The sequence below is a fragment of the Garra rufa genome, chromosome 4 (genome assembly GCF_049309525.1).
Source record: "Garra rufa chromosome 4, GarRuf1.0, whole genome shotgun sequence".
NCBI lineage: Eukaryota > Metazoa > Chordata > Actinopteri > Cypriniformes > Cyprinidae > Garra > Garra rufa.
The window spans coordinates 53,359,411-53,384,504 of record NC_133364.1 but is presented as its reverse complement, the minus strand read 5'-3'; the positions used below and the strand labels follow the sequence as shown (position 1 = coordinate 53,384,504).

Here is a 25,094-nt window from a genome sequence, read left to right as displayed (position 1 = left end):
TCATCCCACTGCAGAGAGGGGTGGGGCAAACAGAGCTCATTAGCATTTGAAGGAATATGCAACAAAATAGCTCGCTCTAAAAAGGGTTGATGTTGACAAGATAAAATTATTTTTTTTACATTACCATTGAGAAATTTTAATCAAAGTATGTTATAGACTTTTCATTAAGACCCTAAAGAATCATATCGAGTTGTGGAAATGGGCATCCAATTATCTCTTTAATAGATTAAGATCACACAAGAGATTTACTTGTCATCACATTGCATCAAATGTAACTCTAAAGTTCCTTTAAAAAATGTAAAGTAAATTTTAACTTCTGTATTTACAGAAAGCAACAGTGAAGAACATCAGAAGATTATCGGAAATTGAAGGGCCAGTCTAGAACTAATCAAGTCCATTTGAAAGAACTGTTCCTCAAAGGTTACCCAAGCCACCAAAATATGCTTCAAAAATACTTTACCAGGATTACTGGTTAATTTCTGATACCATAGACCTGACCAGCTACATCATGGCAAAGCACAATCTGGACATTGATGGCTTTCAATCAGTTCTACCCTTTAGTACTATAGAAAATGAAGGAATTGTGGGAACTCTAAAATGTTTATGCAGATACTGAACATTCGCCAATATCAATGGATCACAGTCAGCAATGTTTTTTGTCATGACAGTCAGCTTGCTGTGTATGACAGCAAATGTGTCCCTCCTTCTGTAACCAGCTGTGCCACAGCAATCAAATCACAGGAATTGTGGGTTGTTTGCTATAGTAATTGTGTATGGCTGTATGCAAGGGTCTTTCACCAGAGTGATGATTTCATGAAGCAGGCTAAGGGCACAGCTCTATGCCTCATTAACAAATAAGCATCATAACATTTAGCATAAAGCGTCAAGAGAGTGAAGTTGAAGCAAACGTGACCAAAACTGCAATACCAGTTTGCTGTGTTTGCAGAACAGCTCACTACAAAGAGCTCATGGTCCAGCGCTACAAATGCCAAGATATCATCCTGTTTAGATATACCCAGAAGTGTGATTGGAAAAGATCAGATCTGCCAATGATTTTAATACAAATGATGATGTAATAGATACCCAGCGGCACCTTGATGTCAATTTGATGTCAAATATTCGTCAAGATTTGATCAATATGTAGTAAAGCATAATTTTAAATTCAGCTTGGATGGCAATGTCTTCCGGTGGTTAATTGGGTAATATATATGTAGGTCAAAATGTTTGACGTTAAGTTTGTCAAATCAACATCAAATTTTAAACATCCAACTGATGTCATATTGAGATCAAATTGACATCAGATTATAATGTTAAATTGGGGTTTATGTAAATGTATGATGTAATGTGAATTTATTTTTAGCTTGATTAAGTTTAAATATAATTATTTTCTCAACTGAAGGCACGAAATGTATTTGGCAAATCATTTGAAACATGATGTGCATCATTTTTGCACGGAGCTACTGTAGGTTGACTTGAAAACTTAAAAACTTCCTCACCATACGATGATACCGCCAATTCGGTGTTGTGTAATGAAGTCTGAACTTTTCGATGTAGGTTTTGTCTAAAAAGCTTAAAATTGTGTTTAAATGAGTGAGTGTTTTAGACTAACGTTACTCTAAGTCTAGAAGTTGAGAAGCCTACTTTAACATATACTTTTATGCAGTGTTGTTGTGTGACATTCACAGACTCCTATTTTTTATTAACTTTTATACGGTATATGTAATTCAACAAGTTATACACGTATATTATATTGTGGTTATGCTGCGTTCCAGGCAGGTTTTTGAGCCCATAAATCATGATTTCAAGGTACGACTCATGACTTTGTAGAGTTCCAGGCAAGTCACGCCAAACTGCCTGTGCGCATTTATTATTATTATATTATTATTCATTTGATTGCAATGTTATATTGTCAAACTGTCTATTTTTCCACCGTGTACCACTTGCAAACACAGCACCCATAGGGGCTGACAATGTGAATTACATCCAACATGAACTGATGTTAATCACAAAATTTACCTTAAAACAACATTTAAACATAATTAAATAAGGAGGTTTTGTGTCTTTCTATCTCATCTTATATGTTATTGGTAGTAGTTTATGCTCTTTTTTGGCCTTTTTTTTATGGCAGATCTAAGGTCTGCTGTCAGTGACTGCAGGCACCATTTGCAAAGTCGAAGAGTTTCTCCTCCTTGGCACTGAATTTCAGGATGCTTTGGGAAAACTCTGGATCAACAAGCTGTATTTCAGCCACAACAGCTGTTAATGCAAGTGTATTTCGGGCAAACCCAACTTTGGTGCATGCCTGATGCTGCCTTATTTCTTAAAGGCATGAAACACTTTACTGTACCGCTTCAGTACACAGTCTGGGGTTGTTGCTGTAGAAAGATCAAAGCTTCTTAAGACAAACCTCAAAAGAAACAAGACTTGTATCAAATAAATCAAACAGTCAAATGCACAGACCACGCAAACATCAAATATTGTTATTGGTGTTTGTAACATTAGAGCCACCAGGAACACCTCTTGAACTTTTTTTACAATTAGTTTTGCACCAAAAATGAATGTTGCATTTCTTAGACATTTTCAAAATGTGTTAAAGTTTGAAATAAGATACATTAAATAAGAAAGAACCAGTTTGGAACCAGCAATTTAAGCCAAGGAGAACTCAGAGATTCCTCATCAGTGTCACTGGCGCTGCATTCAGTGCTTGTGTCAAAGATTTTCTTTCCTTTCTTTTTTGCCCCTCTGTCTTAGGAAGCAATAAAACATTTAGTTACATAACAAGGAAAACAGATTTAGGTTGGCCACACAGTAGACGATTTTCAAACCTTAACTGATTTTTAGCCTTAGAATCCCCTGAATGCCCACACTAGACGATTCGACCAGACCGCAAGACCACACACTGGTTGACTGTAGGAACGATTTTATAGTGACATGAGATCTCACATAGACTCACAAGATCAATTGTGACTAAAGAAGAAAAACAAATGCAGAACAATCAACTGTATGGCTCTTTCAGCACTTGTTCTGTTTCACAGTGAAATACAAAGTATAATAAAGAAAACCCAGAAAATTCTGGGGGAGCGTTGTCTCATAAATAACAGAATATTCTGTGTTTGGCAGGGAAAGAGTTAAATGTACTATGTTTAAAAAAAAAAAAAGAAATATTATATAAGATTAGTGCAGAATCAACTTTGTGTTTAAAATAAACATCCTTGCAGAGCTTTTAGTGTCATTGTACCCTACTATTTCAGATTATAGAACTAATATGGTACAAAAACATTTTTTATTATATATAATGTATGTATTTACATTATAGAATATGTGAAAGTGCAGTAAAAATGTCTGATTTCCCATTATATAAATAATGTAATAAAAAAACAAGTAATGATAAAAATCTGTAACAATGAGAATGAAGTCCTGAGGAGAGTATTTTTGTATAGTAGAAATGGTAAGAGTAATATTTTTCAGTTTTCCACAAAATAAAGGTTTTCACTGAAATGCCTTGGTTATTTTGTCAAACAAGTTAGTATAACAGTGGTATACCCACAGCTAATATTCCTTAAAGTCCCCCTGAAATCAAAATTAATTTTTTTTGGCTTTTAGTATGAATATATTACCCTTAAGGTTATCTATAAGCCAGTGTGCTGCAAAAGACAAAATTCGCGTTTGCAAGATATGGGCATTCAAAACTTACAGTCTCGTCACTTCCGCCAATATGAATCAAGGATTTGGATGATATCACCATGCACTTCAGTTTCTAATCAAACGTTCTGTCCAATCAAATGCTCTCTAGAGTCCGTAGTGTCCCGCCCCCTACACAGAGACGCAATACACGGAGCAGATCATATGCGCTCATATGTGCGGACGGCATGTATTAAATTACACAGCCTCAGCATGACTATGATCACTATTTCGTTTAAGCAAGTTTCATATTGAATCTGTGGGGTAATTTATTAGTCTGTGGCTGTCATAAAATGCGGCTTTACCGAGCTCAACAGCTCTGGCCCGAGCATATATTAATGGAACGCTACTGGCTCTTCAAAATTAGTGGGCGGGGCTGGGCGATATGTTTTTGTTTCAGTTAAAAGTTCGTCACCACATAGAATAACGCTGCGTGTTTCAAGGCACTTCAGTGGACCTTTAAGATATTGAGTTTTTAGATGATTAGATCTTAAATCTTTACTGTGTGTATATACTTTAGTTGGAGGTGATTTTCAGCACACCATTAAACACATGTATTTCAGTATGTATTTCTCTAAGAATAACTATCTGAGATGTTTTGTTATTTGAATTTTCTTTGTGTACATACCTATGCTATGCACTTTTGTAGACGCATCAGCGTGTGAACAGGACTTTTATTTTGAGCTAGTGCTGTGACGTCATAGATCTGCGCTGTGCAGCTGCGTCTGTTTGAGCTGAAGAAAGGTTTGTGGTTTTATTCATTTAAATGTTTAATTTGATAAACAGTGGTCAGTCTGCTTTATAGTTTTTACAAACATTGTAAAGGTAGTTGATCATTCTGTTACACGAGTAACGGAAGAGGTGCGTCTCATTTCGGTCCGTATTTAGTGAATCAGATGATAGTAAACAAGGATTTATTCAGTGATGGAGAAACGGATCTTTTCAAAACTCCAGTTCAAATGAATCAATCGCTTCACAAATGATTCACTTTTAAATCACCGCATTCTGTCGACATCTGCTGCTCAAAACACTGAACAACAAACACAAACATGTCTAATGATATTTCACAAACAATAGCAGTTTTCTGTTTCTTAATGTAATATATTAAACGCAATTTAATCACAAAATACTTAATCTTAATTAAAACTAAATGGTAATTGCGTGTAATTGCTTTTATTTTATTTTCTGTGTCCAGTTATTATATATTGGCAAAATTTCAGTGTTGAGCAATAATCAGGTCATAAACTCTCACTCGCACCCACAGCCTTTCAATGAAATACCTCTGATTGAGATTTAAACAGAGATTTAGTTTGCATTGATTTTTTTTTTTTTCTGTTAATTCTTAAATGCCTTTGTCTTAAACAGGACAAAGTGTTCAAACACACAAAAACTGGAGGAGTAACTGAGATCCACTTGACACACTATTATAAAGATGGCGGTTATTAAAGTGGAGAGTGAAGACATGAAGATTGAAGAAACATTCAGAGTCAAGCATGAAGATACTGAGGAACAGATAAAGATGGTGTTTATTAAAGAGGAGAGTGAAGACATGAAGATTGAAACATTCAGAGTCAAACATGAAGAGACTAATGAACAAACAGGTGGGTTTTCATTCTCAAAGCTAAAATGAATGATATTTAAGAATAATGTCTCACAGGTGTAGAAATATTGAGACACTCGACAGAAGTGTTGAGATCACATGACAAATATTAACGCTGCCTTCAAGTGCAGCCGAGAATATCCTGATTTCACACTGACCATTTGTTATTATGAGGTCATGCATTGAAGTTGTAACAATAAGATGGAATTAGTAACATTAAACCTAATATCTGCTTCTATTAAACCATTGATTTCTAGCACTTAGCCTAATTATGCTAAAGTATCTAAGAAAATTACTTATTTTGCACAAAGCAAATCTTGAAATGTGAGTGATTACATTTGGCTACTGCATGATGGTGTCTACCTCATATTAATAAAAACATATTTCGCTCCAAATGTCGCAAATCAGTACATCGTTCAAGTATATTAAAGAAGTGATGAGAAACTGAGAATCCGAATCATCTGAACCGAATCATATCATTCGGAAAATGATTCAGTGATTCAAAGCTTTTGAATCAACGCATGCTGACGACTAACAGTGACGAGAACAATAAACACGTTCATGTTCAGCGGCAACTTTAATAAAACAACTGCAAATGTTTTCATGAAAGTTAAATCTATTGAAAATTATGTGCAAGTAAATATTAATCACAAATAGTTACTAACTTTATGTATTTAAATGTGTAATATATTTTATCAGGTTGTTTAAATTCATTAACTATAACTCTGACTGATTCACTTTTCAGTGCACTGACTACTGAACTAGAACGAGACACACCCAGACGTTTAGTTTACATTTACTTTTCTATCTGTTAATTATTCTCATCTTAAACAGGACAAGTTGTCCAAACACTGAAAAACTCCAGGTGAAGCAGACGAGATTATAAAGATGGTGTTTATTAAAGAGGAGAACATTGAAGAAACATTCAGAGTCAAAAATGAAGATACTGAGGAACAAACAGGTTGGTTTCATTCTCAAAGCTGAACTCAATCATTTGATCCCTATTAAAATGTCCAGCTCTAAAAATAAATAAATGATATTTTTGCTCTTTTTATCATTATCACTTTGAATAATGGGAATATGTTTTGAGATTACGTGTAACTCCTCCTATAATAGTTTACTATGTTGAAGATCTAAATGTTGCTGGGTTTGATGTTTGTGCCTTGAGCAATTAAAATGATGTTAATTTGGATTTGTCTTTTTTTTGCATTAGACCTGATGACACTGAAAGAGGAGAGTCAAGAACTCAATGAAACGGAAGATGATCTCCAGCATGAGAAACATGATTTCATGTCTGGAGAAAAATCATATAGTTGCTCACATACTAAAAAAAAAGCACAAAAGACAGCAATAAAAATAAGTGGTTTTACCTGCCAACGGTGTGGAAAAACTTTCAGCAGAAAGGAATACCTTAAAGTCCACATGAGAATTCACACTGGAGAAAGACCTTTCACCTGTCAACAGTGTGGAAAGAGATTTACTGAAAGAGGACACCTTAATGTTCACATGAGAATCCACTCTGGAGAAAGACCTTACAGCTGCCAACAGTGTGGAAGGAGTTTCACTCAAAAATGCAAACTTCAAAACCACATGAAAACTCACACTGGAGAGAAGCCTTATGCATGCTCTCAATGTGAAAGGAGTTTTGCACATAAACACAGCCTTGATGCCCACATCAGAGTTCACACTGGAGAAAAGCCTTACACCTGCAACCTATGCGGAAAGAGCTTTGGTCGAAAATCAAGCCTTAATAAACACACGAACATTCACAGCGGAGAAAAAACTTTCATGTGTTCTCAATGTCCAAGGAGTTTTACACATAAATATTGCCTTGATGTCCACATGAAAACTCATACTAGAGAGAAACTTTTCACTTGTCAACAATGTGGCAAGAGATTCACAGAAAAAAGAGCACTTCAAACACACATGACAATTCACATTGGAGAGAAAGCTTTCACCTGTCAACAATGTGGAAAGAGCTTCACTCAAAAAAGAAGCCTTAATAGACACATGAAGATTCACACTGGAGAAAAGCCTGATCAGAGTTTTGACAGAAATTGAGTAGCTCTTTAACATGTACAATCACACCGGAGTGATTAGACTACAGTTTGTCATGTGATTAACTGCAAATATTTATTCTTTTTTTTTTTACAATTTTCGCTCACATGTGACTCAGATCTGTTTTTGTCATGACAGTGTGAACAGCACAAACCACATGAAATTTCTTCCATTTGTGGTACTAAATCTGATACAGGTCAGATGTTTTGCAATGTGACCGCAGTGTGAGTCACCTAAAAGATTTTACATACTACTCAATGTTATCAGTTGCGAAAGAACTCACAAACATTACAGTCTTTTGTCACATCCTTGTCTTTTATTTTTCATATTGCCTGTGCATAATTTCACTGGCTTCTGGAGCAGATCAGATTAGTATTAAACACATAATCATTTACTTTATATCCTCCATGTTTACTTCTGTATGACGGCGTGCTGCGCAAGTGTTGCCAAATCAACTGTATCTTCTCGGAATTGGGCTACTTTTTCCACTGTTTCCTCTGGTTGTTTTCCAAATTTTTGGGTTGACCCAACCACAGTAAGTAGTTTTGTGAGGCAATTAGGCAGATTTTGTTGTAAAAACCTGGAAACCCTGTTTGTATCATTTGTTTGCACATGCAGGCCAGTTCAGAATCATGATCTGTTCACACTAGAAATCTGATATTGGTCACATTTAAAGCAAAAATGTGAACATTTACACTACAAACTCTGTTTAGTCTGTTTTTGAGAAGGTTTCAACTTTGGTGTTCAACATATTGATTCAGAAATGCAAAGAATTAAAGGCTGAAATTGAAAATTTGGTTTGTTTTGAGCCATGGGAACACAGGAAGCCATATATTTAGAACCATTTGTCATGGATACATTTTGATCATTCAAACTGATAGGAAACATCCTGAAAATTACTTCAGATACTTTCATTGTACTTCTGCTTTTTTTACCCTTATCTTAAGGACCACGTAAGTAAAAAAAAGAAAAAAAAAGCCTCATCTTGGCCCACTCTCCCCCCTACTGTGTTGTATTTTCTACTTCCATGTTCATCGCCTCCTCAAGGTGAAGTATTTTGCCTGTATCTTGTAGGATATATTATTTTGTGAATCTGTTGAAGTTACCATAAAGAGGGTAAGGGGATGTTGTGTTTTGTTCTCTATTATTATGCTGTTTAGGAAATGTTGGAATTTGGTAACCTTATTTTTTGACTAAATGTCAGTATTTGACGTCAAATGGATGTTGGAATTTGGTTGCTTTACAACACAACCTAAAACATCAAAATTGACATTAGATGTATGATTTTGTTTGCCTGACGTTGTAACCCAAATTTAACCAAATGTCTAATGACATTGTGTGCCTGCTGGGACATGGAAATTTGCTTAATGTATAAATTAATCAATGCATGACGTAATGGGTGAATTACATAAATGTGAAATAGAATTATGAATACTTGATTTTTTTGTTTGTTTTAAAAGTTTTAAAATTCAATATCAAACATGCCTGTTTTGCCTTTTAGACCAGGGGTGCCCAAACTCGGTGCTAGAGGGCTGGTGTCCTGCAGAATTTAGCTCCAACCCCATCTGAACACCTGAACCAGCTAATCAAGACATTACTAGGCATACTAGAACAGAGATGCCCAAACTAGGGCCCACGGGTAGGGAGGAAATCTGGCCTTGCTACATTAGTGTCTCAGAAAGTCAGTGAATGTGGAGGAAAAGTTGTTAAGTACCACTGCATTTTACATCAAGAACAACTATGTGCTAAATCTGTCAAGCTTGTGGATGTGATGCATGATGTCGTCCAAATTGTTAACAATACACGCTCCCAAGGCGCTTTCTCACCGACATTTCAAGGCACTAATGGAAGAGATGGATGCGCAATATGGTGATGTGTTGTACCACCAGACAGGGCCATCGCTAGAAAATTTTCATTGGGGGGACATTTCGTTTTCATAGGGGGGCACACTTTTTATGATCTCACAAACAGACATTAGAAGTACTATATACTGTATTTTCTGCACCATAAGGCGCACCGGATTATAAGGCGCAGTCTCAATTACGGGGTCTATTTCTGTACTTAACCCATACATAAGGCGCACCGTATTATAAGGCGCATGCTAAAACATACGGTCTACAAAAAAAGGTAACAGAAGCAAAACAGTTGTCACGGATTGGCCAGGTTCTGCATCCACAGTCACACAAAGATCACAATCACCTGAGTTCTAAATCACACGCACCTGCACCCAATCACCACACCCCTTTAAATATTCTCTCCACACACCGCTCAGTGTCCGGGCTCGTTTGCAAGAAAGCGGACTCCTAGTGCTTCCCTCTGCGAGTTACACTAACGAACTTACCTGTTATTACTTACCTGTACTCTGTCTTGTCCAAGTCTGTCCAGCTCCAGTCTCCAGCGGTGTGTGTGTGTGTGTGTGTGTGTGTGTGTGTACCGTAAGCCTGTTGAGTTTCCTCCGACGATCGTTCCTGGAATCTTCCCATCTTCAAATCTGCAAGGAAAAGGATCATTAGTTCCATTGTGGTTATCATCTCTGGATCAAACATATCCTTAGTCTCATACTCACCATTTCCTGTTGGCTGCATTATCTCCATCACTCTGCTGTTTAAATAAATCTTATCGTCATTACTTACCTGGTTGTCTGTCTGCTTCCTAACAACAGTGAGTTTTGTTGAACTTTATTCTACTATTTATCAATACACTCACATAATTTTTTTTAATCAATCTTCTCTCAAAAATCCATCAAAGTCCTCATCTTCTGTGTCTGAATTCAACAGCTGGGCAATTTCGCCATCAAACATGCCGGGTTCTCTCTCATCATTGTCGGAGTCAGTCAAACAAATGTTGTTAAGCATACGTACTGTACATATTACATAATGTTCTCTGATTGGTTTATCGCTGCCAGCGTACGTAGTGTACGTATTACGTCCCTGTGTCAGCGGGAAATGGTCCGACCGTCAGTCAAGCGGAGCGCTTACCAAAGTCGCACAACAACATTTTTACAGATTTTGGAACTCGGTGCACACACATTTTTTTTCCTTACAGCGGAACCAACATAAAATATGTAATTTTTGGTCACATAGATAAGAATAAGACATTATTCCGAACTGTAAAAGGTTAACTTCTATTTGCACTCACTATAAAAACAGCTTTCGTAAAAAATAAAGGGCTTTCAGCCTTCTCTGTTTCCATGAGCTTGCTGCACGGTCACTAAACGAACCAGAACTCAGTGTAGACATGTCGCAGTTTTTTTATTTGGTTTTGATAATATGCTAATTACTTAAGTGAAACATATTTTGTTTAGGACTATTTATTTTATTCTTTAATACCCTTTTTTTGGTTTTCTCCCAACACAGAATCCCATGAGCAGTGCGTGCCCGCCTGCTTGCTACGCCAGTATGTTTCCATCCAAAGTTAATTAAACTTATGCGCAAAATTGGAATATCGTATAAAACATTTGTGAATAAAGCAGTGTTACCATCCAGTGAGTTGAAGAGAACAAAATTGTCACTTCCTGATTAACTTGCGCTAAATATCACGAAGCAAAAATAAATGTTCTGCAGTATAGGAGAAGGCACTGTAGGCTATAGCCTATGATCATTCTGGCATATAATAAATTACGATCTTCAGAGAGCGCAGATGAAATGCAGTCATGTTATCTTATTTCAGAGGCTACTGTTTAGGAAAACAGTTCTGGGAGTTTATTATAACGAAGCACTTTGAGACTTTCCTCAAGCATTTTAAAGGTCCCATATCGTCAAAATCAAAATTTCCTGGCTTTTTTCATGATAACTAAGGTCTAGGGGCTATCTAACTACCATATGAGTTTCAAAACAGTCAATCCACAGTAAACTGCACACAGCCTGCTTAAAGTAGCTGTTCATTTTCACGAGCAGCTGTGACTTCCGTAACGATGTGACGTCCGATCGACTCAAGTCACCGCCTTCAGTCACAAACCAACGTCCCACCCTCCTTTTGTCAAACCCCCAGACAACAACGCATCCATTCCATTATTGAGCAACAACAACAGGAAAACAAGTTGAGAAAACCCTGTTCAGTCGATAGATGTCAAGCTACGATCATTGTACAGGCTTCAGAACAACGTGAATATAAGAGACCAGCGGCACGTCAACTTCAGCCTCTTTCACACAGCGATTTCGGTAAATACACGGATAATGTGTCCCACGATTTGTTCCGGAATTGTTTAATTTGGTTCATTCACAGTTGTTTTCCGGAATCTGTGCTTGCTTTACACACAAACCATAAAGACATGTGACGTTTGGATGTGAGATGTAATGCGACGCGTACGTTTCACTAAACTGAAACTAACCTGAACAAACTGTGCTTCAGCGCTGATAGTGAGGAGCTGGCTCTGCCTGATCGCCGCTTCATTCCACTTTGCACGTAACGTTATTTTTCGTTGTGAAGAGTCGCTTGATAACGTGCATCATTACTACAACACTGCCTTTAGGTTCTGGCTTTGGTTCACACAGTTCCCGTAATTTTCCAGAATCAGCGCGCATTGTGAAAGGGGCTTTACTAAAGCAACAGTTATGTAGCTTACTGCATTCGGTGTTTGTAAAAGAAAAAACATTAATGATCATTCTAAAATATCCTGTTGAGTATCAGCTCTCTCTATTGCTCTGAGCTCGCTTACGCTTACAGCATACATGACCGTAGTTACCTGTGATTGGCCTGGTTGTGCGTCACTCAGAAAACAACAGGCCAATCAGAAGAGATGCTCATGAATATTAATTAGATGGGCCAAAATCGACCTGTTTTTGACAGAGCTCCTAAAAAAGGAGCTGTAAAAATATATTGAGATGGATTTTGGCACTTATACCGCAAATATATATTCTTAAGGACATCAACAAATAAAATAAACCTCCAGAAATGTGTACGATATGGGACCTTTAAAATATACTAGAATTTAAGATGCTGTGCAATGAGATCGGTCCGTTGGTTGGTCCAGTTATGCTATCACATCGCAAAGTCACATGTCAATTTTTTGATGCGCATCAAGGAATGTATTAGGCTAGGTAAAAGTGTTTCCATCGAGTTTATGTGCATGTTTTCTTACCGGATAAGAATTTTATCCTACTTAGCACATAAGCTTTTACGCGCATTTTTAGAATGTATGCGCATCTTGGCGCTTCCATCCAACGTTTTTTATGCGATATCCCAAAATGTGCATAAAAAAAGGTTACGGAAACGATTATTTATTAGCTTCATATTAGTTTACCGTTGTAGAGATTAGTGCTCCTTTAGAGCTAGATGATTTGTTTGGCAGTATTTAATGCTAGATCAATGTTTTTCGTTCTCAAAAGTAAGTTAACTCGCGGTCATGGGCAGGGGGCCACCTCGAGTCACTTGGGGGGGCACTGCCCCCCAATGCCCCCCCTTGGTGACAGGCCTGCCACCAGGAGGTCAGATGGCTCAGCAGAGGAAAATTTCTCCAGAGATTTTTTGATCTGCGTAATGAGATCAGAGTTTTTCAGGAAAGCAAGGATGGTAATATTCAAGTGCCCATTGACAAGAAATGGCTCTCTGACCTGGCTTTCCTTGTGGATGTAACAGAGATGCTCAATGTTTTGAATGTTCAGCTCCAGGGAAAGGACCAGATTATCACCCAGCTTTTTGATCACGTCAGAGCCTTCAAACAAAAACTACTGCTGCTCATAAGACATCTCTGAGCAGTTAACTAGTGTGTCTGGCATTGAACTCTTTAGGGTTGCCACCCGTCCCTTAAAATACGGAATCGTCCCGTATTTGAGAATAAAATTTCGCGTCCCGTTTTGAATCAATATGGGACGGGTTTTGTCTCATGCAAATCGTCCCACAAGCATTTTATGAAGATGCCTCCTTTCCTACTTTTGATTGGGTAATACTTGATGTCATCGTTAGTTTGATTGGTCTTTTTGACTGTCCAGTGAAAAGGGCGGGTCTTTTAAGCAGAGTCTGCCAAGTGTTGGCAGAGAGTAAAATATAAAAAATGTCGTGCGACAAAATGCCTCCATAGAGCATCATTTCCGCAATGACAGAGCTAACAAAAATCAAAGCACAGTCAGACAGTTCTTCGTACTCCAAGTCTCTCCCGAAGCAGACATTGCAATGACAGTATAATTATTATCAACAATATTTAGGTTAATTGCTAAATAAGGTTAAAATGGATCCCAAACTGTGAAAACCTAGCTATTGTTTTCTCCATGAAATAAAGAACAGTCTGTGAAAATAATACAAATATTTGACCCTGGACCACAAAGCCAGTCATAATGTAAAATTTTACACAACTATTATGTATGCGCTATATAAAAGCTCAATAAATAAGCTTTCTATTGATGTATGGTTTGTTAGGATAGGGCAATATTTGGTCGAGATACATCTGTTTGAAAATCGGGAATCTGAGGGTGCAAAAAATCAAAATACTGAGAAAATGACCTTTAAAGTTGTCATAATTAAGTTCTTAACAATGCATATTACCAATCAAAAATTACATTTTGATATATATACAGTAGGGATTTTACAAAAATCTTCATGGAACATGATCTTTACTTAATTTCCTAATGATTTTTGGCATAAAAAAAAAAAAAAATTATTTTGACCCATACAATGTATTTTTGGTTATTACTGCAAATATACCCCATTGACTTAAGACTGGTTTTGTGGTCCAGGGTCACATATATGTATTTAATATTAACTGAGTAAAACCATGTCAACAACTGAAATCCCAGTGAAATGAATGGCTAAAATCAAACTTTATCTCAGAATTAGATTTGGCCTGGTTTTCACACACTGGGTCACAAATTGTAATTTGTAAAAATTCTGTAAATACAATGTACATGGATTACATTCCAATGTAATATTATGATTTGCTTGTTAAGGATAAGTCAGACACATAAGCATTAATTTATTAGATGAAACATTACATTTAATACATTAATAAACAACATAATACCCATGTAAAGAAAATAAACAAGTAAAAGTGGTAACCCTAAACTGTATTGTACATTGAACACTTGCAGATTGTTTGTTTTTATTGTAATAAAGTTCATTAAAATGCAAAACTTTACAAATAAAATTGCATTAGTTAATCAGATTAAAGTTGTTTTATATTTATTTTAAATATTATGAATACCCTGCTATAGGGTTTTTTTTCTCAGCAAGGGAGAAACGCTTCAAGACTTTTATTTTGGTCTGGCGATGTGACGTCATAAGGCTGCGCCGCACTCCTGCATCTGTGTTTCGCTTTAAGGAAGGTGTGTGCTTTTATTCATTTATGGTGTTTAAATAAAACTCATTTAGAGATTTATATATGAATGTGTACAGAATTTTAACCAATGTAACACTGCGAAGACTTATTTAGAGATAATAATTAAGTTTATTTTGTGCGTGTAAACAGCATGTGCACAGGACTAACAGAAACGTTTAGTTTCATTCACTCAGGAACTGAATCAATCGCATCGCAAAATGATTCACTGTTTTGAATCACTCGAATCAGAGCTCACTGACGACTCCTGCTGCTCAAAACAACGAACATGTGACACCTGTGATGACAACTTTTATAAATCAATAGCAAATGTTTTTATGAACGTGAATGTATTAATGCAGCCTACATAACAGTACATACTAATACAAACGGTAGCATTTTAGGTTATATAATTTGAGTTATTTTATTAATTTGAATGCTAGGGTTTCTGTGCTGACAACTGAACTAGAGCTGATTGAGACACACCTAGAGATTGTTTCTGCATTTAAAAATGCAGTTTGTATTTATTCATTTTTTTCTGTTAATTAATCTAATCTTAAACAGGACGAAGACAAAGACAGAAAAACTCCTGAAGAAGCAGCTGAGATCCACGTGACGTGACGATTTGAAAGATGGCGTTTATTAAAGAGGAGAGTGAAGACATGAGGATTGAAGTCAAACATGAAGATACTGAAGAACAAACAGGTTGGTTTTCATTCTCAAAGCTGAACTCTTTGATTAAATTGTCCAGTACCACAGAAGACAGAAAACACCCTTACATTTAACTCTGCACCTCATATAAAACTATTGTGTCAGAGAAGACTGTGACTGCAATGCATTGTCATTTGAAATATTTGGTATTTTGGACATTTTTTGCAAAAAAAAAAAAAATTATTGTGATTGCACTTGTCTGTCGTGTTTTTTTTATACTGTACATATTTTTATATTCATTATAAAATGGCTATGTTTGGGGTTAGGCTAAGGGGTCTAAAAATGTAAATCATTTATCAATGAAATAAAAATTCTAATAACTAAATTAGTAATTTATTAAAAACTGCTTTAAACAGTGTAATAAGTGAAAATTGCATGTTTTAGCATCAGTCAAAACATTGAAAAATGTATATTTTATAAACAATGAGACCAGGCTGGGAATGCAGCATTAAAGCGAAACCTATACTGTCAATGTTGTTCATTTTCAGTTCCTGTTTTTTCATATTTGGTCACTTTTTGTTCTTGTTCAGTTTGATTGTTTGATTTCTCGCACCTGTTGTGTTTATTATCCTTTATAAGTATAAGTTCCTGTTTGTTCCCTTCTAATGTTTGTTGTGAAATTATGACAATATAAATATATTATATCAATATGTGATTAAAGGGATAGTTCACCCAAAAATGAAAATTTGATGTTTATCTGCTTACCCCCAGGGCTGTATGTAGGTGACTTTGTTTCTTCAGCAGAACATAAACAAAGATTTTTAACGAAAACCGGTGCAGACTGTCAGCCATATAATGGCAGTAGATGGACACCAAACCTTTAAAAGTAAACAAAATCATGCACAGACAAATCAAAATTACACCCTGCGGCTCGTGACGATACATTGATGTCCTAAGACACGAAACGATCGGTTTTTGTGAGAAACTGAACAGGATTTATATAATTTTTTACCTTTGATACACAGCCACATCGAGTTTAGCATCAGGCATGTTACACGTGTAGCGCTCTGGTGTAGTTTACGCAAACGCCGGAAGTGATCTGTCGCATGAATACGACACTCATTGTTTACACAGTGCACAGAGATTGTGGGTATAGCGGCTATTCAAAATGGTAATTACTTACGCTTATCCTGATTGTTTAAACCGATTTAAAGCTAAAAGATTTTTCACTGATTTCCTCTTACGGCTCTTTTTTCTTCTTACCTTTCAGACCTGATGGCACTGAAAGAGGAGAGTCAAGAACTGAATGAAACAGAAGAGAAAGATAAGAATGAGAAATATCATGATTTCAATATCGAAGATAAACCAATTGGTTGCTTTCTGACTGAAGAGAATTCCTCACCAAAAAACCCTCGAAAAACACAAACTACAAACCTCAATCCTCACTTGGTAACTCATATTGGAGAGAGCTCTTTCACCTGCCAACTGTGTGGAGAAATTTTCAATCGTAAAGAAAGCCTTAAAATCCACATGAAAACTCACATTGAAAAGAAGCCATTCATATGCACTCAGTGTGCAAAGAGTTTTACACAGAAAAAAAACCTTAACGTCCACATGAAAACTCACTCTGGAAAGAGACCGCATGAATGTGATCAGTGTGGGAAGAGTTTCATACACAGAAAAACCCTTAATGTCCACATGAGAATTCACACCGGAGAGAAACCTTACTCCTGTCCTCAGTGTGGAAAGAGATTCGCCATTAAAGGAAACCTTAAGATTCATATTAGAAGTCACACTGGAGAGAAACCGTTCACATGCAGTCAGTGTGGAAAGTGTTTCAGAAATAATGTTAACCTTAATAATCACATGAGGCTTCATTCAAGAGAGAACAGTTTTAAATGTCATCAGTGTGAAAGGAGTTTCACAGACATGAATCACCTTGAGGATCATGTTAAAATTCACATCGGAGAAAAGCCTTTCATGTGTCATCACTGTGGGAAGAGTTTTACATACAAAGCAAACCTTGAGAATCACATGAGAGTTCACACTGGAGAAAAGCCCTTCACCTGCCCTCAGTGTGGAAAGAGTTGCACGATTAAAGGAAACCTAAAGGTTCACATGAGAATACACACAGGAGAGAGACCTTACAAGTGTCTTCAGTGTGAGGAGAGTTTCACGTATCAAAGCGACCTCAAACATCATTTGCAAACTCATTCTGGTGATGAGGTTTAGAAAATACAATGATTACTTGTATTAACCCCTTCTCGTTTCTTCAGATATCTACAGGTATAGAATTATGTTAAAAGTGATATACTCATTTTCAAACTTACCAATCCGCTAAACATCTTTATATTTGTATGACATTCCTCCTACACAACATTTAAAGATATAGGTATAGATCTTTCAGAGCACACTTGGACCGAGGGCCTTTCAGGAATTAGGTGTTGCATTATTCTTGAACCAGGTTACATTCTATATACCCCTCTGTGTCACTGCAATGTATTAAAAGTCCAACGAGGGAACCAAACATTTGTAAGTTCTGGTGTGAATAGTTTTTTTTTTCAAGGGTATTTAAGACTGGTTTTCCTCATGACTCTGTTGTTGCTGTATTAGGCTGTTCTCCATATTTAGAGACCATAGTCCCAATCAAACTCAGGCAATTCAGTATTTGATGACAATAGCAAAGAAGATGAAATTAAATTACAGCCTTATTAAATGTTTTGCTGAATCATCACACAAGGGCATGGGTTTGTTTTGATAGTTGATCTGTAGTTTATGATGAAGTTCACATCAGATTTACTTGCCATAAATTCAGTCTTAGTAAACACAATCAGCCATGAGTCTAATTATTTACATAATAATAATAGAGATCGAAATGAGGAGGGGGGGGGTGTAAATAAATATAACCTATTATAGGCAATAATAATAATAAGACAATGAGTTAATGGACTTACAAGACTGCGGTATGTATAAAAAATTATTTCTTGTAGGCCTATTTTATTTAATGTCCACTATGTAACATTTATTCATGATAAACTTCATTTGAATGCTGTCTACAGCACAGACAGCATCGCCTATGGTTAATAATTAATTTCTTAATTTCTTTAATAATTAATATAATAATTTCACAATGGTTTAGGCTGGTCTTCAGCCCCTCTAAAACCAACCAAGACCAGTCTAACTAACATCTACTATGTAATTTTTTTATTTATTTTTTTAAATAAAACTAAATTTAAAAAGTCATTAAAAGTTTAATAACTCAAAAGTATTACTTTGCAGCATTCTGTGTTTACAATGCCACAGTTTAGAAGGATATTTAGACAACTTTTTGATAGTTTTGCTTACGCTGGCACTTGAGTAACTTCCAGAGGCACTGTTGACAAAGACGGGTGAGAGTGAGGCCTTCGACTTCACTGCCAAAAACAGAAAGTTCAGGAAGACACGCCGCCAGCTACCTGAGCTTGCACTGAAAGCAAATTGATGTAGAAACAATTTTCACTCAGAACTTGCTTGTAAATTTCACAACTGCAAGAAAAGAACCTGCAAGTAAGACATTGAATTAGTTTCTCCACATCCCACTGTAGCACTTGATGGACAGTTTTCTCTCCGATGCTCCCAAGTGAGTCCTCCCAAACGACTGATGGTTCCTCCAAGCTCCACTCCTGCATCTGATGAAGTTGTTGCTCTGCAACCGTCTTCAACTAAAGTGTGTCCTCCCTGCCTTGTGAAGCCTCAGCTGTCTACTTCTTCCCATTTTGAGCCACCTCCACAACTTATGCTCATCGACATAGAGGATGAGGAGAAAGAGTATGTGGAGTTCACAGGGAAGACCATCCAGGTCTGTCACCTACTCAAGTCTGAACGCCCATAACTACTGGAGGCTGAAATAAATCCAAGAATGGCTGCTTGGGTGGAGAGTGACAGTGATATGCTGGAGGAAGTGTAGGAGAGTGAAATGGTGGAGGTCCAGGGATTTGAGGAAGATAAAGATGACCCCAATGAAATGGAAGACTCCAGATCCACACAAGGCCATTTGGATGAAGCCTCTCAGAAAAGGAGATGGATGAGCACATGATGGAGCTGTTCTGTGTAATCTCTACTAAAGGTCCCAAGAATGAGAGCCAGCACCACGTGGATGTCCAGGAAGAGCCACAGAGAACAAGAAAAGTGTCACGCTTTCTGTTCATCTGGCCAGAAGAGAGGGCCAAAAAAAGAGAAATAAATGCAGAAGGAGAAGGAGCAAAGAGATAAAGAGTTGCTGCTTGAACGCTATAGGTATGACCCGAAACTGAAGCACTTGTTGATCATTGTTCCTCCCCGAAATGATCCCTTCACCTTTAACCTACTGCACAATCCTGTGTACAAATAAAAAAATGTGCAAAGTAAATACTGAAAGATGCATGCAAGTTTCCTGACTATTAATACATAAAAAACACATTTAACCATTTGAAATGCCATTTTAGCTAGAAAAGCTACAGAAATCACACAATAAAGATTTTCACAGTACCTCTTCAGGCTTAGTTTAAGTAAGAGTAAGTTGCAGTTAGGTTTCTAATATTGTCTATCCCTGCTGAAAAACAGCTAATACCAGCCTAGGCTGGTTGGCTGGTCTTAGCTGGTTTTACCTGGTTTCCCAGCCTGACCAGCTAAGTCCAGCCTGACCAGCCTGGAAAAGTGGCCAAAACCCCTCTAAAACCAGCCTGCCTTCCAGCTATGACCAGCTAAAACCAGCCAACCAGGGATTTTTTTTTTCACCAGGGATGATGTGGACATTTCTAATTTTTCACCTGCCATACTTTTCCCCCTCCATTATAGGTCCCCTTTGTAGATTTTTGGAGCATTTCCTTCCTAAAAATAAATACCATAAGCTATTGTTGTTGTTTTTGACAAAAAATTGCATGTGTATATTTATTTATAATGTATCTTTCAGAAGCAAAGAATATTGAACATTCATGTTAATTGTCTTATAAAACCATATTTGAAAGTAAACAATTGCAAATTTTCTAAACAAAGTTATGGTAATATTACTCTTCCTTGATGACACTTTATTTTTATTTACTTAAAACTAAGACATGTTAAGTCATGGCTGAACAACAAATGCCAATAAATTACAAATACTAGAGTCAACTTTATACATGTTTTCATACACAACACTCTCAGAGAGAAACGCAAAAGCTGCCGCAGTACCTTTTGGGTACTAATATGTAGATAAAAGATCTGCAAAATTTTTTTTTTTTTTTTTACCAAAATAAGAGGGATCACACAAAATATTTTTTAGTACTGACCAAGACATTTCACATAAAAGACACATATAGTCCACAAGAGAAAATAATATTTTAAAATTATTAAAATATCACTTCAAAAGTTTACATACACTTGATTCTTAATACTGTGTAGCCTACACTGCTGTATTTTTATTTAGTTTGTTTTGTTCAGTGATAAGTTGTTCGTGAGTCCCTTGTTGCATTAAGAGCCAGGGGTGTAAACTATTGAACACATTAAAGATGTGTACATTTTTCTTATTTCACCTAAAATTATATTTCTTTCATTCAGTACTGCCCTTCCGTAGCTACAGAAGAGACTTACATTAAATAGGCTTACTTAATTTCCCCCTGATCTTTATATTCAAAATGTTTTCACCCACGGCTCTTAATGCACCAGTTTTACCTTCTGAACCATCAGTGAACATTTGAAAAGAATTTGTGGGACCTGGAAGATTTTTCTGAAGAACAGCGGGCAGTTTAACTGTTCAGGACAAACAAGGAACTTACTGAACAGAAAAAAAAAAAAAAAAAAAAAAAAAACAGCTGTGAATTATTCAGTAAAGAATAGTGTAAGGAATCAAGTGGATGTAAACTTGAATGGGGTTATTTTTTTTTTTTTTTATAAATTCAACTATCATTTTGTCTTGTGGACTAATTTATGTCTTTTATGTGAAATATCTTATTCAGACCTGTATACTGTTTTTTTTTTCTTTTCTTTTTTACCAATATCTTTTACTAATATTTATTTTTCCTCACTCACGAAGACTGTTGATTGATGCCCAATACCACGATGTGAGTCTATAATTTTAATCAATTTTCATTTATTTGTACAAATCGTTTTTTTAAAGAAAAACAACAGCGCACCTTATAACAAAGTCATTTCCCCCGCATTATTTTCCCTCCTTTCGGCGCTTCACGCTCCAGTCCAGCGGGTGGCACTAACACACACACTTCTGTTTGACAAACACCATTAAACCTAAGAGGAAGAAAAATAGTTTCACTGCGCTCTCTGTTGTTTTGTCGTGATTCTGTTTTAGTACAGCCTGTTAGAAATGTAGTTTCTGTAAAAATACAGTTTTTGAATTAAGGTCAGTAAATACCTGTAATATTCTTATCCTCACAGCTGTGACTAGGTTTTGAAGCAAGCAGGAATATCTGGAGAAGTATCAGCTGAACTGAGATCTGCTGCTGTGAAGATGTTTATTAAAGTGGAGAGTGAGGAGAAAACGAGGGAACTAGAAACCTGGAGAATAAAACAAGAGGAACCAGAACCATTGAGAATAAAACAGGAGGAACCAGAACCTTTGAGAATAAAACAGGAGGAACCAGAACCTTTCAGAATAAAACAAGAACCAGAACCTTTGAGAATAAAACAGGAGGAACCAGAACCTTTGAGAATAAAACAAGAGGAACCAGAACCTTTGAGAATAAAACAGGAGGAACCAGAACCTTTGAGAATAAAACAAGAGGAACCAGAACCTTTGAGAATAAAACAGGAGGAACCAGAACCTTTGAGAATAAAACAAGAGGAACCAGAACCTTTGAGAATAAAACAGGAGGAACCAGAACCTTTCAGAATAAAACATGAGGAACAAGGAGGTTGGTGTTTGATCTTCATTCATCTTTAATGACTTTTTGTGGTACATCAGGCTTTCAAAATACTTCATAATAAGCTTTAATAATACTGACAGTAGTTTTAGATTTAGTTAATTGTAATAGAAACAATCTTTAAAGCAGATTAGTTTGTTTAAAAGTATATATGGGGCAGTAACATTTTCAATGAAGCCCCTATTCATAGTACATTACTATGGCATTTTAAAGGCAATATAATAATGCATTATATAAAAAAATACTTATAATATGTTATATCATCTCATGAATAATTACAATACATTATATTTATTTATAAGATTATGATTATTTATAAGACACAATGGACAGCACAATGGATTGACTATAAGCAACTTTCCAACTACATGTCAACTAACACTCCTTAATTATTATTAGTATCATTAGTCTAGTATTAGTAGACTTAGGTTAAGGTTAGGCTAGGTAGAAGATTCACATACTTGCAAAGTTACATATAAGTTTGTCTTTTGGGGAACCATCAAAATACAGTGTTAGAATATATTTAGCATAATACTAATAATAATTACTGCTAGCTGGCATGCAGTTGCAGAGTTACTTATCAAAAGCTGTCTAAAGGGTACCATCAAACTGATAATACAAATGTGTCATATTACACATTCATCTGATACATGATGATACCAAGGTTCATTTAGTTTTGCTTTTTCAAATTTGCAATAAAACTTAGTTTAGTTTTTATTAGTTTCATTAACAATTTTGTTAGTTTTAGTTTAGTTTCTATTTTGTAAACACATTTCTATTTAGTTTTTATATAGTTTAGTTTCAGTTTTAGTTTTAGTTTTTTAGAGATTAAATAGAGATCACGATTTCCTAGCAATTCTAAACTAAGCAAAATAATGTGAGACAAAATATTAATTGCTTCAGTCTATTAAAAAGTGTTTAATTCATTTGAATGAATTATTAATAATTTAATACATAATATTTAAAATAGAATATATTTAATACACCAACTTTTTATATTAAATTTATGAAAAAGTGGTTTGAATGAATAAATGATTTGCTCACAAAATCATAACTGGATGAATCTGCGTTTTTGAATCAATCTCTAGTAGTCAATGACAAATACATTTTTTAACAGTTGTTTCCATCTAGTTGCGAAACAAAGCAATCGACACAAACGTTACTTGAAGCGCCAATTACTTTCAAAAAATGACGTGCTCTGTTTTGATCTCTACCATAGACATCACATCAGTGTTTATATCCAAACTATGACCTTTAATCAGAATATTGCTGTGATAATATTAACGACTGGGTATTTGAAAAGACTGTTTGTGAAGCTGTTTTTTTTTTTTTTTACATAAACATGATGACCGCTCTCTCTGTCAGCGGCAGTGCAAATATAGATTTGAATGTTCCGGTAAGACTTTTCAAAGGTTTAATAGACATGAGGAATCGTTGTCATTTACAAATGATCGCGTGGGTGTTTGAATCTCTATCATTTAACGATTAAGCAGCTCCAGTATATTGGTTTGATCGCTTGTGTTACATAAAATACATCAATAAAAACTGATGCAGTAGCCTAGATTTAATTCAGGTGCTGTTCATGCCGCAGTCTTTATTTTTCCGCCATGGGGTGAGAACATAATGATTACGAAAACGATTATTTATTTTTGATAATTATTATTTTATTTCAGTTAGTTTTTCAATAAAAGTTGTTAGTTTCGTTTCGTTCTAGTTTTTCATTTATTTTGACATTTTTATTTTATTTCAGTTAAGAAAATGTTTTTTGATCAATAGTTTTCGTCTTAGTTTTAGTTTTCGTTTACGAAAATAACCTTGGATGATACGAGATGATACAACATACTATAAGTATAAAAATTTAAGATTTTTATAATGCATTATGAATTCATTATAATGCAGTAGTGCTTGTTGTTATTGTTTATATTGATTCTTGATCTTGATGATTATGGAGCTCATATTATGACAAAACTTTTTGAATTTGAATTGTACAAATTTGAATTATTGACAAGTGTCATTTCACAAAACTGAATATTATATGGTATTTAACATAGTTCTGAATTCGATTTTTTTAAAACTTGAATATTGAACATTTGAAATTGAACACAACTGAATTTTCAAATCGCAGATTTTCAAATAGACATGTATTTTCAAACAGCAGATTTTTGTTCCGATTTCTAAGACTTCAAATATTCAGTTTTTAAAAATACAACTTCAAGTTTTCAAGATGAAAAAAAATTCGGAACATCAAATTCAGTGTTCAAAATTCAAAGCGCAGAAATTCAGATCGTACAGAAAGTAGGTCAGAGGTTATGCACAGGGAAGATGATCTACGAAAAGTCGAACGAAGCATTTACTGTGACCGAGAGGGGGCATGTTTGGTTCACTTAGGCTAGTTTTGCCGTGGTCACAACATATTAACTCGTGGGTACGTGATAATACGCCATGGCCACAAGTTATTATTTCGTGGGAACATCATATTAACTCGTGGGTACGTGATAATATGTCGTGGCCACAAGATGGCAGTGTATAGTTACACGGCTTTGCGTAAAACGAAACTGAATGCAAAACGCGCACGAGTATTCAAAGGCAATTTTAATACCCGATGTTTGGAGAGCGACTCCCCAACAAATTAGACTACATACATATCTAGGCTGTTATTAGTATGCGGGCTATAAAAGGTTGTGTTAGTTGTCTATAGCTTTGTATCATACTTGAGATCTCTTGACTTCAGGCTCTGAAAGTTTTGCCGACGAGGAATTTTTACTGGAAGTGCAGATTAAAGGGTGAATATAACATATTTAATTTCGTCTTATTGATAAACTATTATATTTTTATAGTTAAGGAATAAATCATTCACGCAGTTTCATTTGAAACACAATGAACACAACATGCTCATTTATCGTCACAAACTGGGGTAAATACATTAATAAAGTAAAAACTTTATTGGCATAATTGTCAGGCGTTTACAGTATTTGCAAAATATTTT

General features: G+C 35.7%; 1 protein-coding gene across 1 annotated transcript; it reads left to right on the top strand.

Moving 5' to 3' along the window:
• Nucleotides 1-15,171: 15,171 nt before the first annotated feature.
• On the top strand, nucleotides 15,172-17,468 carry LOC141333021 (uncharacterized). Its single transcript, XM_073837969.1, has 2 exons — nucleotides 15,172-15,290; nucleotides 16,507-17,468. The coding sequence occupies exons 1-2, from the start codon at nucleotides 15,218-15,220 to the stop codon at nucleotides 17,466-17,468; spliced, it is 1,035 nt and encodes a 344-aa protein (XP_073694070.1). The 5' UTR covers nucleotides 15,172-15,217.
• The last annotated feature ends 7,626 nt before the right edge of the window (nucleotides 17,469-25,094 follow it).

Coding starts and splice junctions, on each gene's coding strand:
- LOC141333021 (XM_073837969.1), top strand. CDS start 15,218: ATGGCGTTTATTAAAGAGGAGAGTGAAGACATGAGGATTGAAGTCAAA. Junction 15,291..16,506: donor AGATACTGAAGAACAAACAG/GTTGGTTTTCAT, acceptor CTTACCTTTCAG/ACCTGATGGCACTGAAAGAG.